This window comes from Narcine bancroftii, chromosome 8 (genome assembly GCF_036971445.1).
Source record: "Narcine bancroftii isolate sNarBan1 chromosome 8, sNarBan1.hap1, whole genome shotgun sequence".
In the NCBI taxonomy this organism is placed as follows: domain Eukaryota; kingdom Metazoa; phylum Chordata; class Chondrichthyes; order Torpediniformes; family Narcinidae; genus Narcine; species Narcine bancroftii.
The window spans coordinates 176051418-176070570 of NC_091476.1; the positions used below are offsets into that span (position 1 = coordinate 176051418).

Consider the following 19153-nt stretch of genomic DNA (forward strand, 5'->3'; position numbering starts at 1 on the left):
AGCACAAGGTCACAGCACTGACCCTTGCTGTGAGTTCAGAGGACATGGGTCAGTGATCTGACCCTCGCTATGGGTTCAGAGGGTATGGGATCAGAATACTGACCCTTGCTACAGGTTCAGAGGGCATATGGTCACAGCACTGACCCTCCCCGTGGGATCAGAGGGTGCAAGGTCACAGCGCTCTCTCTGATGGGGAACAGCATGAGAAAACAGTTAGTTGACAACTGCTGGTGGGATGAAACCCAGACGGGGGTGCCTATTGAACAGATGTGGTGACCTGGACCAGCTGCTAACAGAATGGGTTCCCCACCCCACAGCTGGCATCAGGGACCCCACCCCCTCCCCTCGTTTTGGCCTACAGTGACAGCAATCTTGCTTCTGCTGAATTACTGAGGGAAGAGGGTCTACCCTGAACTCTCCCCAGGATCAGACAGGGACCAGGGATGGGCAGGAAAAGGTGGGCTCAGTCCATGTGCAAGGAGCATTCCCACCTAGCACAGTGCCCACAATAACCAGACCACAAGACCAAAAGGCATAGGAGTGGAAATAGGCTATTCAGCTCATCGGGACTGCCCCACCATTTAACCATTTCCCCACTGCCCGCCCTTCTCCCATAACCTTTCAGGCCCTGGCTAATCAAGAACCTGTCAATCTCTGCCTTAAATACACCCAACGACTAAGCCTCCACAACCACTTCTGGCAACAAATTCCACAGATTTACCACCCTCTGGCTGAAGAAATTCCTCCTTATCTCAGTACTAAGTGGAGGCCCTTCAATCCTGAAATTGTGCCCTCTTGTCCTAGAATTAGGACCTAGACTCTCCCACCATAGGAAACCACCTTTCCACATCTACTCTGAAATGTTACAAGAGATCTCTCCTCTTTCTCCTAAATCCCAATGAGTAGAGGCCAAGCTGACAAACACCCCTCACGTGATAACCCTTTTGATCCCAGAATCATTCACGTCTGGAGAGGTCAATGTTAATGCCATGGGTTGGAGAGTGCCCAGACGGAATGGCTCTCCAGTTTGTGGGTGGCCTGGTTTGGCAGTGCATCAGGCCATGGACAGACCATTTCAATTTCACACCCCACTCCCATACTGACTTGTCTGTCCATGGCCTCGTTCCAAGCCAAGCCAAGGCCACCCACAAATTGTGTACAAGGAGTCCCAGGTTACGAATGACTGACTGTCAGACAAGTCATACTTATGAACAAATTGTGCTTCCAATTCATGCATGTGTATAACATTACCTCACGAATGCCCCTTCTGTAACGCAAGGCTTCGATGGAACGAGAGTAAGTGTTAACTTCTAATCATAATTTTTTTTTCTATCTAAACTATTTTAAGAACTGTTTCTTAATTTTTTTTTACAGTACCAAGACAAACATTTGACTGATGCTATATAAGAACCATATATACCTGTTCTGACTTAGCTACAAATTTGACTCACAGACAGATGTAGGAATGGATCTCATTCCTAACCCAGGGACTCCTGGTATGGTGATAGTTGACACCAAAGTAGGAGATGCTGGTGAGAGCACATCTGGAACACTGTATTGGACTCCTTATTTGAGGAAGAATGTTAATACGTTGGGAGCAGTTTAGTGTCCAAAGTTGATCCTGGCAATGGGAGAGATGCCTCGTGAGGAAGGTTTGGAGAGGCTGGCCTTTATCTGCTGGAGGTTGGAGGGGCTGTGAGGTGTGGAATCCTATGAAATCTTGGCAGGGAGGAGGTTTCCTCCAATGGGAGAATCCAGGTCTCAGAGTCTCTGTTTTAAAATCACTGGTCACTCATTTGAAAGAGACGAAGTAAAGTTCTCACTCAGATCATTGAGGATGGATGGAAATCTCCTCCTCAAAGGACAGTGCAAATATTGTCAATGAATATATTTAATGGCAAGAGAGAAACGTGAAAAGCAAGAGGTTAAAGGTTATCTGGTGTAGGTGGGATTGTGGAGTCTGGGTTAAAAGCAGATTAGCCATGATTTGTTTGGACAGCGGAATGGGTTTGAGGGGCATGTGGCCTGAACTAGCTTCTGTTCATGTGTTCACGTGTCTGTCAAGGATAAACTGCAGTTGAAGCTTAACCAAATTCAGCATAAATCACCCTGACCAAAGGCAGGCTTCTGATTGGTCCTGATTCCTTTATTATCATGTACACAAAATGTAATAGCATCCAAAATTCCTCAACTTTCCCTGCTGTAATGACACACAGAGGTGTCACTATCCCTGCATCCACAACGAGAGGAAGAGAGGCAACAGATACTTGAGACACCGAGTATCCATGGATTCGCCTCCTGTGTTCCTGCAGCCCCTGCCACCTCCCGGGTTCCTGTCTGTTCCAGTGGAGACCCCGAGCTCCCTGTTCCAGCCCCGATTAAATCAGGATGCTGTCATGCCTGATGCCCTTCAGGAGCTCTACCTCCCATCAGGGTCCTCACAGATCTTGGTCAAAATTCCCGATTCCCTCCAGCTGGCCTCCAGCAGTCCACCACCTGGTGTAAGTGAGGGGCTGCTGAGCCCCTCACTGCTGTTATCACCTCTTCCCCCATAGGGTCCTCTCCCTGGATCCTCCTCCTTGGGAGGGAGGGGCACACTGTAAGCCGGTCTGCTGATTTCCCCCCCCCTCCGGAGCTCACGATCCTCATGGACAGTGCTGTCAAGCATGGCTGCTGCCATCTTGGGGCAGAGATCTCCATGGTTTCAAAATGTTTCAAAAAAGCCTGCCCTCAGGCCCTTTCAAGGCCACTTAATCCATGTACAGGGCTGTTGATGGAACAACCCAGCAGAAGGGCTCTGGGGATGGAGATGATGCATTCCACACTGGTGCAAATCATAATGTTGTGGAAATGGATTCAACAGAAATCCAGTCCCAATTTAAATGCTGAAGTAACCCGACACTACCATCTCAATGATGCATCGAGTTGGGTTTCCCAGCACATTAAACCCTCACTGCCCATACAAACTCAAGCCCTGTTCACACACGTGGGTGAGCCAGACACGGTGTCAACAGTGAGAGGGCAGTGTTCCCATGGCATGGGTGTCATCCCCATTGACTACCTTCAGCTCCAACAACACTCTGAGATGTGGGGGCTGAATTAGGCCATTTGGCCCTTTGAGTGCTCTTCCATTTGAATCATGGCTGGTATATTTTCCCTCTCAATCCCACTCTCCTGCTTTCTCCCTGTAACCTTTTGACAGCCTCACTAAGGACAAAGAGAAACTGACCATTGAAATAAACCCCCTCCAACAGGATTTGAACTCGAGCTCACAACTTTAACACAGCAGCTTGGACCTGGTCCAGACATTTAACTACAACACCACCGACGGTCAATACTCTCAAGGGTTCACACGACGAGGGGTTCACCCAGGTGATCAATATGCCAAATACTCAGCTCCTTCACCACTGGCAGATGGTGACTGTGGACTGCATCAAGGCCCCCTGCAGAATCCTGAACAGGCAGGGCCAAGAGCGCAGTTGAACATGATCAGAGGCCTTCCACTATCTGAATTGGAAAATACATCCCTAGCCCTTCATCGCTACAGGGTCTGTTTCCAAGAGCTCATCATCCAAACAGCACGATTTCAGTGCCAGGAAATGGCTCACCCCTCCCCTGTCCCCACAACCTCCAGGGCAGAAGTGGGCATTAAATTTCACTCCTGCTGGGGATTTCAGCATCCTGTGACTGAACTCACAAAGATCAGTGTCTAGACATTCCAGGATGCAATGTGCTCATAGAGATAAGTATCAGGAAGGACAGAGTGAAGAATCCGTGTGGACCAATGCTGGGATTAGAAAGAGTGGTGTCCTGGGTGATAGACTGAAGCGACAGTCAACTGGATAAGTGTGGATTGATCAAGGAAAGTCTGCAGGAATCTTGCAAAGCCAAATACTTTTTAACTCAAATTTTAAAAAGTATTTTGAGGAGTTTACTTGAAGGAAACATAGTCAGTCTTCCATCCAAAGGGGATTTGATAAAATGGCACATTCTCATCTCATCATCAAGCCTAAATCCAATAGATTGAATGAGGCAGTAATGGCAGAGACAGGAAGTGGTTCTAACCACAGGAAACCAAGGGTAAACTTTGAAAGCCACAGGAGAGGCTGAAAAAGCTGGAGCAAAACTATCTGCCACAGGAACTCAGCAGGTCGAACAACGTCCATGGTCAACATTCTGGGGCAAGAATGCAAAAATTAATATAGAATGGTTTGCTTTACAGATGGAAGGGAGGGGTGTACAGAGCAGATTGCCAAGGGTTGCTAAGAAACAACCGATTTTCCTATTTTCTATTAATGCCATTATTTTTCAATGACGCACAGTGAACAGTGAAGAGGCTATAAACAGACTTCTTGGAGATGTAGACAAGCTGGTGGAGTGAAGAGGGAGATGACAGATGGAATCCATCACTGAGATAATTTTGGTTGGTAGAAGGATCTCATCAATTCTAAAAAGGGTAGAGGGACTGAGAGAACCTTGTTGGTAGGGCCAAGAAAGGGGTGAAAACAGCACTTGAAATCCTGCCTTTGTACAGAGAGATACAGAGCACAAGAACAAGAAAGTCATGTGGAACTTCTGTAAAACACAGAATGTATATCAGTAACCTACTGGAAATCTGAAATAAGTACAGTCAGCAAACACTCAGCAAGTCACACGGCATCAGTCAAAGTAGACCAGATAACCATATAACCACTTACAGCACAGAACAGGCCAGTTCGGCCCTACTAGTCCATGCCGTAGCAAATCCCCACCCTCCTAGTCCCACTGACCAGCACCCGGTCCATACCCCTCTAGTCCCCTCCTATCCATGTAACGATCCAATCTTTCCTTAAATGTACCAATGATCCCGCCTCGACCACGTCTGCCGGAAGCTCATTCCACATCCCCACCACCCTCCGCGTAAAGAAATTTCCCCTCATGTTCCCCTTATAATTTTCCCCCTTCAATCTTAAACCATGTCCTCTAGTTTGAATCTCCCCTTTTCTTAATTGAAAAAGCCTATCCACATTTACTCTGTCTGTCCCTTTTAAAATCTTAAACACCTCTATCAAGTCCCCTCTCAATCTTCTACGCTCCAGAGAAAAAAGCTCTAGTCTGCACAACCTTTCCCTGTAACTCAGACCCTGAAATCCTGTCAACATTCTCATGAACCTTCTCTGCACTCTCTCTATTTTGTTTATATCTTTCCTATAATTTGGTGACCAAAACTGTATACAGTACTCCAAATTTGGCCTCACCAATGTCTTGTACAATTTCATCATAACCTCCCTACTCTTGAATACAATACTCCGATTTATGAAGGCCAACATTCCAAATCCCTTCTTCACCACACCATCTACCTGAATATCAGCCTTGAGGGTACTATTTACCATAACTCCTAAATCCCTTTGTTGCTCTGCACTCCTCAATTGTCTACCATTCAATGTATATGACCTATTTAAATTTGCCTTTCCAAAATGCAGCACCTCACATTTCTCTGTATTAAATTCCATCAGCTATTTCTCAGCCCACACCTCCAGCCTTCCTAAATCACCTTTTAATCTACGGTAATCTACCTCACTGTCCACAAAACCACCAATCCGCAAATTTGCTTATCCAATTCTCTACCCCTACATCCAGATCATTAATATATATAACAAATAATAGTGGACCCAGGACCGAACCCTGAGGAACTCCACTGGTCACCGGCCTCCAATTGGACAAACAATTTTCTACCACTACTCTCTGACACCTTCCATCCAACCACTGCTGAATCCATTTCACTACCTCCTTATTTATACCTAATGCCTCCACCTTTTTTCCTAACCTCCTGTGGGGAACTTTGTCAAAAGCTTTACTAAAGTCCAAATAGACATCCACAGCTTTCCCTTCATCAACCTTTTTTGAAGAAAACTCAATCAAACACCCTCGAAGAACTCAATCAGGTTTGTCAAGCATGATCTACCCCTGACAAAACCATGCTGATTATTCCCTATCAATCCTTGTACCTCCAAAAATTTGTAAATAGCATCCCTCAGAACACTTTCCATCAACTTGCCCACCACAGACGTCAGACTTACAGGCCTATAATTCCCAGGTTTGCATTTGGACCCTTTCTTAAACAGAGGAACCACATGCGTCACCCTCCAATCCTTTGGTACCACCCCCTTGGCCAATTACATCCTAAATATCTCTGTTAATGGCCCCACTAACTGTCCGCTTGCCTCCCTGAGTGTCCAAGGGAATATTTTGTCCTGTCCGGGAGATTTATCCACCTTTATCTTTTTTAACACAGCCATCACTACCTCCTCGGTTATCCTTATATGCTTCATGACCTCCCCACTATTTTTCTTTACTTCAACTGGTTCAACATTTTTTTCCCTAGTGAATACCGATGCAAAGAAATCATTTAAAATTTCCCCCATTTCCTCAGACTTCTCACTCAGCCTACCCTCGCTATCTACAAGGGGTCCAATTTTATCTCTCACTAATCTTTTACTTTTAATGTACTTATAGAAACCCTTTGGATTTATTTTTACTCTGTCAGCCAAAGCCTCTTCATGCCTTTTTTTGGCCTTTCTAATTTCTTTCTTAAGATTCCTTCTACACTCCTCGTAGTTCTCCTTCAACTTCTCAGCTCCCTGCTCTTTATACTTCCTGTACACCTCCCTTTTTCTCCTAACCAAATTTCCAATATTCCTTGAAAACCAAGCCTCCCTATGACTTCCAGCCTTTCCTTTGATCCAGACTGGGACATAACTACTCTGTACCCTCAAAATTTCTTTTTTGAATATCCTCCATTTTTCATTAACATCCTTACCTGAAAATATCCTGTCCCACTCAATACTCCCCAAATCCCTTCTTATTCCTACGAAATTTGCTCTTTTAATTTAGGATGAATATCATTGACCAAAGATTGGAAGGGAAAAAAAACAAATTACTGACAAGGTGCAGGGAAGGTTGGATATATCTCTGATGTTGGTGGGGGGGGGGCGTAAATATGTGTCTTACTTTCGCTCCTGCCAGAGATTTCAGCATCCTGCGACTGAACTCACAAAGATTAGTGTCTAGACATTCCAGGATGCCAGTTCCGTATCTTTACCTTCACTACATAAAGGACAGTGTTTGACCTGCTTAGCTTCTCCATTCTGCTTTCTACAGGTAAGCCAAGTCCGAAACCACACAGCCAAGATTCCATGGATCTCATGAATCATGAATTTCTGAATGAATCTATCTTGGTGGATTACTGAAATCCATCTACACCACATGTACCACCCTACCTTCATCAATTTCTTTTGTTAATTCCTCAAGTCTCAATTAGGCTTATGAGGCATGACCACCCCTCAGAAAGCTAGGCTGACTATCCCTGAGAAGACTACTTCTCCAAATGCTTGGAAATCCTGTCCATAAGAATCTTCTTCAATAGCTTGCCCACCACTGATGTAAGACTCACTATTCTATAATTGCCAGGATTCTCACTATTCATTTTTTTAAACAAACATTAGCCATTCTCCAATCCTTTGATACCTTTCCTGTGGCTAGGGAAGATGCAAAGATCATTGCTAAAGCCCCAGCAATCTCTTCCCTCACTTCCTGTAGTAACCTGGGGTAAATGTCATCTGATCCTGGGGACATCAATCCAAATGTTTTCTGCACATCCTGTCTTAACTTCAATTTTCTCCAGCATATCCTAAACTCACATTGTCCAACATCCTTCTCTCTGGTGAACATGAAAAGTATTTATCTAGGTTTTCCCCAGCTCCTCTGCTTCTAGACACACATTGCCTCCTTTATCCTTAAGCTGCCTTCCCTTCACTCTAGTCATCTTTCTGTTCTTTATGTACGCATAGAACACCTTTGGGTTTTCCTTAATCCTACTTGCCAAGGCCTTTTCATGCCACTTTATAGCTCTGCTAACTTCTTTCTTTATTTCCTTCCTGGCTACCACATAATTCTCAAAAGCTTTTCCTGATTTTTTTCTTCCTAAATCTAATGTACGTTTCCGTCTTGCTCTTAAGTAGTTGTCCTATCTCTTTGGTCAACCATGGATCCCTTACCCTACCATCTTTTCCTTGACTCAATGGAGCAAACATATGCATGTGGTCCCGAAACATCCTCCAGATGTTTAGACAACTGTGCTTTTCCTCGAGAAAATCTGTTCCCAATTTACTCTTCCAACTTCCTGCTTCATCTCATCATATTTGCCCTTCCCCAATTGAACACTTTACCATTTTGTCTGTCCTCTCCTTGTCCACAGCTATACTAAAGCTTTAGGAAGCAGTGATCACTGACACCCACCGAGAGGTCTGTCACCTGACCACATTCATCACCCAGTACTAGATCCAGTATGGCCTCTCCTCCAGTCGGCGTGTCAAGGCATCCTTGAAAAATTCTGCCTCATCTATCCCTCTGGCAGTAAGGAGGTCCCAGCCATATTTGGGAAGCTGACTTCTCCCATCACAAAAAGCCTGTTATTTATGCACCATTCCACAAATCTGCCTACTTATCTGCTCTTCAATATCCTGAGAGTTATTTGGAGGTCTAAAGACGACTCCCAATAGAGTGATTCCTCCCTTCCTGCTTCTGACTTTCACCAACACTGCCTCAGTAGACAATCCCTCCACAATATCCTCCCTTGCTGCAGCAGCGATATTATCCCTGATTACACCCCCCCTCTCTTTTACCTCCTTTCCTATCCCTTTTGAAACATCTAAACCCAGGTACCTACATCAGTCCTGTCCTTGTGACAGCCATGTCTCAGCAATGGTCATAACATTGTAATTCCATGTTCTGCTCCATGCTCTAAATTAATCTCCCTTATTCCTAATACATCTAGCATTGAAGTAAACATGTTTCAAACCCTCCAACCGATTGCATTTTGCTCCCTCCATTGCCTCTCCTTCCTCACCATCTAACTACACATTGCATCATCCTTTCCATCTGCCCTATGTGAAATATGGTTGAAGATGATTAAACTCACACCATTCTGAAAGGGATGGAATGCAAAGAATGTAGATGAGAGCTTGAAAACAGACAATACTAGCAAGTAGGCCTCTTCTTATCAGGAGTCCCAAGAATGCAAGGATCTGGTTCAGGCTGGTGCAGTGACCTAAGGTAGTCTATAGCTAGTACTGTGCTTGCTTAATCGAGACATGAATATTAACTTAGACGCCCCTAAGGAGGGAATGAACTAATTTACATAATATACGATGTATGAAGAGGGAGGAACTGAATGATACCTGTATTGATGGAAGGGGAAAGGAGAATGTTGTAATGTATTGGGATTCTGAATGGAAGAAGGTAAATGAAGGTGGGGTGATGTTGAGCGCAGGACTGTACAAAAGAGTGATGATTCTGAACCTTCGGTGTGTCTACAGACCAGGGACACCCGACTCTGCAGACTCGAAATAAAGCTGAACCTGTTCTCTAAGACTTTGTTTATATTTCACAAGCTTGGGGACTCGTCCGGGATCCTCATCTCCCACCGCTTGTTGCTGGCTATTGAAGAACAAGAAGGCGCACCCCACTGATTTCAGTGGTCTCCGATTTCCTTGCTTGCCGTCAGCGGTTTGAGCGAGTGATATCCAGACAGGAGACCCTGGAGAACAGGACCTAGGGAAGTTCAGGTAGAGGGAATGGAACAGAAGAAGGGACTCTGATAGGAGGAATGGTTCGGTCGGGGCAGCTCTCGTGCACGAGACCCGGATAAGAAAAATTGACTATTAAGTCCTACTCGGGTGACCGGAATTCTGTCAGGAGTGAGTAATCTGACAGGGATGTGGGTAATAAGAGAGTATCCGAGAGAAGAAGGGACTCCAGAGAGGGGGTCCTGGGATTGACATTCCACCTGATAGTCCGTTGGGGCGGATGTTAGGAAACTGGAGTCGGGGAAGGATCCAGGGAAAGACTAAGGAAACTATGATAAAGTTTTGTTCTTACAAATGGCTTCAGACTCTGATTCTGGGGTCTTCAGTTTGGTGGTCAGATGAAGATTGGATATGTCAGAAATTAAATTTATTCGTAAATGAAGGAAGCCCTCCAGACCCAGAGGAGTCAGATTATGCAGCGTGTTGGATCCAAGTGACCAAATTGTTAAGGTTGCTGTGAAAAAATGAGGAGGAAGATGTACCTCCGTGGGATCCTTTGAAGCACCTGCCCCCACCGTATGACAGTCCGAGGGGAGGGGAGGATCACCAGGACGCTGGTGATCCATCCCTCCCGAGGAACACCAACAGGTGAGGGGGGGCTGATGGAGGGGTAGAGGCCTGTGCCCCGGAGCTGGCAGAGGGGGACAGTAAACCTATGGATGTCCTCCAGAAAGAACGTGCAGGTCAGGAAAAATCAGGAAAGGAAAAAAGCAAAGGGTAGGCAGGAGAAGCCTCCTGCACAGGAGGATAAACAAAGACTACGTAGTCAAATGGAAGTCCTAAGGCTCATGGAGGAGGGAGAGATGAGTGATCCAGAGTACTCCTCGGAGACCCCCTAAGGACCACCACTAGCATATCATCTGCCTGTATCTAAACCCCTAGCCAACAATACCCAAAGTATTTTCGGATACTGTTAGTGTTCGAACCCAGAGCCATTTTAAATCATCCGGCCACTGTCACAAAGAAGGTAAGATTTAAAGTCTGTGGAAAATTCTAGAAGCTTTTGTTAAACCACGTTTACACAATTTAAAAATTAAGCTGTTCTCAGTAAGGACAGAGAGAACTCAGCATAAAAACATAAGACACCAGCCAAGCAAATTGGCAGGAAGTCCAGAAGAAGAGATAACGCAGCCAGTTTGTGCAGAATACTACAGAGCAGAGAACGAAGACAGCCGGGAATACTCTTAAAGGGGCCACACAAGATACCAATTTGTTTGCAGTTTAAAGCTGAGCACATACCCATGATAAAGATGAGATTTCTTAACTTAATGAAGCAGTAGATAAAAGTATCTAAAGGGTCATCAGGGTTGGGACCCCAGATTTAGTTCAACATGAATCCTCCTCAACGAGCCTTATACCTTCCATCCAGGAGATTAGACTCCACCAGAGAGACGCCTCTGATAGAGAAATTGAGCGATGGAAATGTTCCGGTTGTTATTATGTTGATGTACTTGAGTTTTGGGGAACCCCAGCAGGCAGGGGAAAGTGGGACATTTCAAACAGGAATGTCCCGAATTAAAGAGGGAAAGGGAAGCGATCCCTCTGATGACTTTTGGGGAGGATTAAAGGGATCAGGGGTTTCTTCCAGGTGGACGCAACAAAGAGGATGCCATTTTTCTGGTGGACACAGAGGCCACTAGATCATCCTTGAACGTTATACCAGAGGGAGTTAGATTCACTAGTCCACAATTAAAGGTATCGGAAGTAGGGGGGAGAGTCATGAAGACCCCTCTGTTCAAGGGGGTCTGTGTGAAGTATCAAGACAGGGAGGCAATTGAAGACCTGAATCTGGTTCCTCGAGCTGGGGTGAATCTGATGGGACGAGATCTGCAAATTAGACTATGAGTCGGTACCGCTCCAGTGGTACAATGGTGAAATTGTACCCGTTGAGGGAAGAGGATATCCAGGACATTGGGGACTGTGTCTGGGCTGGAGAGGGAAATAACCCCACTCAAAATAACCCTAAAGGAGGGGTTCCAGGCCGTTCGGGTGAAACAGTATCCTATTTCGGTAGAAGGACGAAGAGTTCTTCAGCCAGTTATTGAAAATTTGCTGCGAGATGGAATGCTAGAAAGTTGCATAACACCCCTGTCCTCCCTGTACGGAAAACGAATGGGACTTTCCACTTGGTCCAGGATCTACGAGAATTAAATAAGATTGTTCAGACACGACATCCAGTCGTCCCAAACCCCTATAACATGTTGAATCGAATTCGCCCGGAACACGAGTGGTTTAGTGTTTTAGATTTGAAAGATGCTTTTTTGAGTTGCCCCTTGGATGAGAATAGTCGGGACTTGTTTGCATTCGAGTGGGAGGACCGTGACTTGGGAAGAAAACAGCAGTATCGATGGACAGTCCTCCCCCAAGGGTTTACAGAATCTCCCAATCTATTTGGACAAGTATTAGAAGAGCACCCAAGCACTACAGGAACACAGTTAATACAGTATGTAGACGACCTGTTGGTTTCAGGAACAAAGGAAAATGAAGTTCTTAAATCCACCATTGAGTTGTTAAACTTCTTGGGAGAGAAAGGGTTAAGAGTTTCTAAGAACAAACTGACATTGGTGGAACAGGAAGTAAGGTAATTGGGACACTTGATTAGTCAAGGGAAAAAAAGAATCGGACCTGAACGAATTGCTGGTATTACCGGTCTGCCTATACCTAAAAATCAGAAGATGAGGAGTTCCTCAAATTAATCAGGTATTGCCTGGATAGATAGATACCATTCTTATATGAAAAACTAGGAAGCGAAAAATAAAAGGTGGAGTGGAACCTAGAGGAACAGCAGGAATTTAATTGCTTGAAGAAAGACTTGATTAATGCTTTGGTCCTGGCTTTGCCTGATATTAATCAACCTTTCCACTTGTTTGTAAATGTGGAAAAAGGGTTAGCTTTGGGAGTGCTAGCTCAGAAAAGAGGAGACCAAAGGCAACCTGTGGCATTCCTCTCAAAAATGTTGGACCCAGTATCATGAGGGTGGCCAGAATGCATTCAAGCAAGAGCAGCCACGGCAGAATTAGTGGAAGAAAGCCAGAAATTTATCTTTGGAGGGAGTCTGGTTGTATTCACTCCCCACACTGTCAGAACCATTTTAACTCAGAAGTCTCACAGATGGTTGACAGACTCGAGAATTTTAAAATATGAGGCAATCTTAATGGAAAAAGATGACGACTATTTGTACAAATAAAAGTCTGAACCCTTCACAGTTCCTGGACTCGTCAGGTGAAGATAAAGAACCAGAGGACTCAGGGTACGACTGTAGCAAGGTGGTCGAGCTGCAAACGAAAAGTCGAGATGACTTAGAAGAGGAGCCCCCCTCGGAAGGACAACGGTGGTTCATAGATGGATCGTCGAGGTGTATAGATGGAAATAGATACAGTGGATATGTTTATCATTGATGGAGTTACCGGGACCGAGGTGGAAACTGGGCGTCTGCCCGGCAGCTGGTCCGCTCAGTCCTGCGAGTTGTATGCCCTAATGAGAGCCCTGGAACTGTTGGAAGGGCAGGAAGGTACCATATATACACATTCAAAATATGCATTTGGAGTGGTGCACACATTTGGGAAAATTTGGAAAGAACGGGGAATGATAACAGCAAGAGGAAAAGAACTAGCTCATGAGCAACTAATTGAAAAGACTTTGGAAGCATTAATCAAACCAGAAAGAATTGCCATAGTACATGTACCAGGACACCAGAAGGGGAACTCAGCAGAAGCGTGAGGAAATCGGATGGCTGATGAACTGGCCCAACAAGCGGCTCGATCAGGAACAGTGCACATGACGACTCTGATACCTCTCAGAGAAGGGTTGAAGAAGAACAAATGGAAAAGATGGGAGCAAAGAAGACGGAAGATGGAAAATGGTGTCTGAATGAAGGAAAAGGGGTGGACACACGCTTCAAGAATAAAGGGACCAATGGACCCACCACCAGCCACAGAAGGAAAGAAAGAGTAATAAAAAGGAACAGAAAACTACAACAATTAAACTTAATATAAAGGGTGGTCGATACGACCAAACCCAACAAAGTCAGAAACTACTCAGCCTGTAAATGGCACATATTGGGTGTGTGGACGTAAAATTTACCCGGGGAAAAGGAATGTTGGAATTGGACAAAAGGGTTTAAATTGACCCGTATACAAAGGTTGGAGTGGATGTTGTTACCTGGCCTACTTAATTCCCCATGTCCGTGTTCTTAACCAGCTTTAATTGGCTCTGAATGTTGCACATACATCCCGGATGGATCAGCTAATATCTTGGATTTGGCGGTCCATATTAAAAAGTATAGAAAGAAAATCCGGGAGGCTGGAGACAAATATCAAAAAGGAAGTTTATGGAGTGATTGGACATGGGGAGATTGGAATTTCGGCGATTAGGAGCCATGGCTAATGCACCTTGCAATATATGGTTTAATGATTATAGTCGGTTTATTTATTGGATTGGCCATCCTACGATTAATCTACTCAGCTACTGGAGCGAAGCAGATGGTATTAAAAAACCCCATGGCAGATGAACATTGACAAATTCAACTCATGTTACAACAATTTGAAGAAAAAAGTGAACAATAATGCAGTTTAATCAAAAATACATGGTAAAGAGAAAAGGGAGGAATTGTGAAATATGGTTGAAGATGATTAAACTCACACCATTCTGTGAAAAGGGGTGGAATGCAAAGAATGTAGATGAGAGCTTGAAAACAGACAATACTAGCAAGTAGGCCTCTTCTTATCAGGAGCCCCAAAGATGTAAGGATCTGGTTCAGGCTGGTACAGTGACCTAAGGTAGTCTATAGATAGTACTGCGCTTGCTTAATCGAGACATGAATATTAACTTAGACACCCCTAAGGAGGGAATGGACTAATTAACATAACATGCGATGTATGAAGAGGGAGGAACTGAGTGATACCTGTATTGATGGAAGGGAAAAGGAGAATGTTGTAATGTATTGGGATTCTGATTGGAAGAAGGTAAATGAAGGTGGGGTGATGTTGAGCGCGGGACTGTACAAAGGAGTGATGATTCTGAACATCCGGTATGTCTCCAGACCAGGGACACCCGACTCTGCAGACTCGAAATAAAGCTGAACCTGTTCTCCAAGACTTTGTCTCCAGAGTAGTGACTGTGAACACTTTATATTTCATTCCTATCCCACGATTACACAATTATTACTGCCATTTAACAGTGTTAGCAACTCAGTGAGGATCTAAACATGGCTCCATCAGATGTCAAGTTCAAACATTCACATGTTTCAAATTGATCTTCAATGGCCTGGAGATTCCCCAGGCCATTGAGGAAGTAAGGCCAGGTTCTCAGTCTGAGAGGCGGCCCCACCACCTCAGGTTGCCACTGTTCCACTCCCATGCCTCTGGATGCAGTTCAGTCTATGACAAAGATAACAAACCTTGGCACCCTTTGGTCCAGTAACGCACAATTCTCCTGGTTTTCCCTGAGGGCACAAAACACAGAAGGAAGTGTGAGGAAGACAATGAAGAACAAAGTTACAACCCCTTTGTGATGGGGTGTAGCCCAGTCCCCATCCCCTCACACACACCAACCCAGGATTACAGGTACAGCAAATGAATGGTGGTGAGCAATGGTGGTCAATATTTCCCAAAATCCAGGCTAATGGTTAAGAGGTCAGAGCTGGATGCAGGTGGGAGGGGAGAAGAGAAAAGAGCTGAGAAGCAATGGGGGAGTGGGTAGTCTGAATGGAGAGGGAAGGGAAAGTGGTGGGGAGCTTGGAGGGAGACAGAGGGGTGGAAAATGGGAAAGGGTTAATGGAAATTAGATGATGATATTAGTCTGATTGGAGAGTGCTCAGGACTTAAGGTGTTGTTCTTCCACCTGTTATTCAGGCATCTCCCTGGTTTTTCTGAATCCTAACAAAGGGCTTGTAGTGCTATCAATTAGACCTGACAGAGCAGAAGTGGAGATTAATAGGCTTTAATCACTATAAACTCACAGGCATCTCTTACATGCTGTTGGCCCGATTTCAAGGCAGTACTGCAGGAGGGGATTGAACAGTACAGCCTTTATTAGGGATCATGGAGGTGGAGGAGTTACAGTATTGGGGTGGGCCACTAGTACAATGACTGATATACAATGTTCCACCACAGGGCTCAGTCCCGAAACATCAGTTCCCTTTTACTTCCCACGGATGCTGCGTGACCTGCTGAGTTTCTCCAGCACGTTTGGGTGTTGCACTCGACTCCAGCATCTGTTCAATAAGAATTGGGGATGTTGTGTGGCAACCTCACAGAACATGTGTGTACAGTTCTCAACATCACACCCTAAAAAAGGATGCAATTGCGTTTGAGAGAGCTCAGAGGAGACTCTCAAGGATGTTGGAGACACATGAGCGAATGCAGACGCTTGAATCCAGAGCAAAAACAACCTGGTACAGAAACTCAGCAGGTCGAGAAGAATCCATGGGACACAAAAAGCGCATCAGAGACCTTCATCAGGGCCACCCACTGAGTTCCTCCAACAGATTATGTTTTTATCACTAGGATGTTGCCTAGATTGGAGGAATTTAGTTCTGAGGAGAGATTGAAAAGGTGGGAATGGGTGTGATAGTACAGATTCTATCACCAATGTGAATATGTACATATGTACGGATGGTAGTATAGGATGACTGTGATTGGCTGAGAGTGTAGCCACACCTACTGGCAGGTCTTAAAGGATTGCTCCTAGCCAGACCAGGTCATTCTGGACTGCTCGACCTACTTGTGATATGCTCCAGTCTTTTAGTTAATAAAAGCCTTGGTTTGGATCAACAAGTCTTTGGTTCTTTCGATGCGCATTACAATTGATTTACCTGAAGAGTAGGAGACTGTGGGGTGAGCTGGCAGAGGTATACAAGATCACAAAAGGCTTAGAGGTAAATGATCAAAATCTTTCCTCCCCATAGGCATATGAAAAACAAGGGATCTGAAGGTGGGGTGGAGGGCATCTGGAACAAGCTGCCAGAGGAGGTGAGGGAATTAGATGCTATGTTTAACAGAGATTTAGATTTAGGTGTTTAAAAGTGAAAGACTGAGAAGGATACGAACCTGGTATGGGCAAAGAGGATATGTGTGGATGGGCAAAAGGGTTAGCATGAACAGGCTGGGCTGAAAGGCCCATTCCCGTTCAAGGCCTTGACTGCAAGGATGAAGGTTTCTTGACTTCTCCCAGCCCACAAGCAGGAGGCCAAGGTCTTCATCGTCTTCTGGGCCAGCCCGACACTGAATGAACTTAGTGCTCTCCCAAGCCCCACCATCTATCCCCCTCTCCCAATATGGTCACCCTGCCTCTTCTCATTTGCCTGTCCAACCAACAAGCTAGCCTTTATTTTAATCCACCCCCCTTCTGCCGCTGGGTGGTATGTGCAGTTTCCCGGCGGTATGCAGTGTGCCAGAAATACTCACGTCCCTTCCTGGGGCACCAGTCAGTCCTGGGATTCCTGGCTCACCTTTCTGACCTTTCTCAGCCTTTGGAGACAAACAGAAGATTCCAGAGTTAATCACAATTCAATATAGGCTCAACTTAAATCTCGCTTCAGATCTCACCCTCAGTGAGGAAAGGCAGAGTGGAGGATAACAGTTCGCCTCTGCAGCCACCGTACGAGAGCGATGGGGTGAACTGTGTAATCCAATACCCAGCCCACACCTACATAGAATCATCTAGCACAGTGTAGACCCTTTGGCCCACAATATTATGCTGACCCATGGAAACCTACTCAATAAATCTAATCCTTCCCCACTTACACCTATATCCTCTACTTTCCTTACATCCATGTATGTATCTAAAATATCCCTATTGTACTAGCCTCCACCAACACCACAGCAATGCAATCCAGGCACCCACTATTCTGTGTAAAAACTTGCCATCCTCCAAAAACTTACCTCCACTTACCTTAAAGAATTGTCCTCTGGTATTTTCACCTCAGGAAATCGGTGCTGGGTGTTCACCCTATTGAAGACCGTCATAATCTTATTGTCCCCTCTCATCCTTTGTCACTCCAAACAGAAAAGCCCTAGTTCTGTCAACATTGCTCCATGAGACAGGTTCTCCAATCCAGGCAACATCCTGGTCAATCTCCTCTGCACCCTCTCCAAAGCATCTACCTCCTTCATGTAATGAAGTGATCAGAACTGAACACGATACTCCAAGCATTGTCTAACTACAGTTTTCTCACTAAACACCTTTGCTCTGTCCACTGCAACAGCCGGGACCTCCCAGTGACCACCCATTTCAATTCCACACAGCAACATATCTGTCCGTGACCTCATGTACCTGCCAAAATGAGGTCACCTGCACATTGGAAGAACAATACTTTATATTCTGTCTTGGCAATTTCCAACCACAACACTGACATTGTCTTCTCCAGTTTCTATTAATCCTCCAGTCTCTCTCTTACCCTATCCCTTTATATCCAGCTCTCATAACATAACATAACATAACAATTACAGCACGGAAACAGGCCATTAGGCCCCTCTAGTCCGCACCGAACCAAACACCCCTCTCTAGTCCCACCTCCCTGCACAATGCCCATAACCCTCCATCTTCTTCTCATCCATATACCTGTCCAACCTTTTCTTAAATAATACAATTGACTCCGCCGCCACTATTTCTCCCGGAAGCTCATTCCACACGGCTACCACTCTCTGAGTAAAGAAGTTCCCCCTCATGTTACCTCTAAACCTCTGCCCCTTAATTCTTAACTCATGTCCTCTTGTTTTAATCTTTCCTCCTCTTAACGGAAATAGTCTATCCACATCCATTCTGTCTATCCCTTTCATAATCTTAAATACTTCTATCAAATCCCCTCTCAACCTTCTACGCTCCAAAGAATAAAGACCTAATCTGTCCAATCTCTCCCTATACTCTAGATGCTTAAACCCAGGTAACATTTTGGTAAACCTTCTCTGCACTCTCTCCACTCTGTTTATATCCTTCCTATAATTAGGCGACCAGAAAGGCACACAGAACTCCAAATTAGGCCGCACCAACGTCTTATACAATCTCAACATCACCTCCCAACTCCTATATTCCATGCAATGATTGATAAAGGCCAGCATACTAAAAGCCTTCTTCACCACCCTATTCACGTGAGTTTCTACCTTCTCCACCCCCTTTACTTCCTTCTCCGATCAGAGAGCTACCCTCAGTCTTCTCAGCGTCTTTTTCTTCTACCCTCCCACCTGTATCCACCTATTACCTCTTTCCTATGGTCTTTCCCCTTCCTCTCTCCCACTTAAAAAAAAATATACAGGAGTCTACCTATTTTTCCACATCCCCATCCAAGGGCTCAGGCCTGAAACATCGAATGCCAGCGCATTTGGGTACTTCACTCAACCCCGCATCAGCAGATGTTCTTGTTTAACAACAGAAGCAGTACCATATACCTGGCCCAAAGAATTCTCCAGTGATGAAATGCTAAACCAATGGTGCTTGTTGGGCCAACACATTTTGTATCCATCCCCTTACACCGTGAACACTGGCCTGTGTGGTGTGGAATAGAAGATATTTTGCACACCTTATGCTCA

At 45.1% G+C, this 19153-nt stretch overlaps 1 protein-coding gene across 4 annotated transcripts in view; it reads right to left on the reverse strand.

Moving 5' to 3' along the window:
* col16a1 (collagen, type XVI, alpha 1) overlaps nt 1-19153 on the reverse strand; it is a 225773-nt gene that overhangs the window by 148856 nt on the left and 57764 nt on the right. For all 4 annotated transcript variants that reach the window (XM_069895931.1, XM_069895932.1, XM_069895933.1 and 1 more), the window contains 2 exons: nt 17033-17095; nt 15025-15069 (listed from right to left, as the gene is read on the reverse strand). In XM_069895931.1, coding sequence (XP_069752032.1) covers nt 15025-15069; nt 17033-17095 — 108 coding nt within the window. The remainder of the gene's footprint in view (nt 1-15024; nt 15070-17032; nt 17096-19153) is intronic.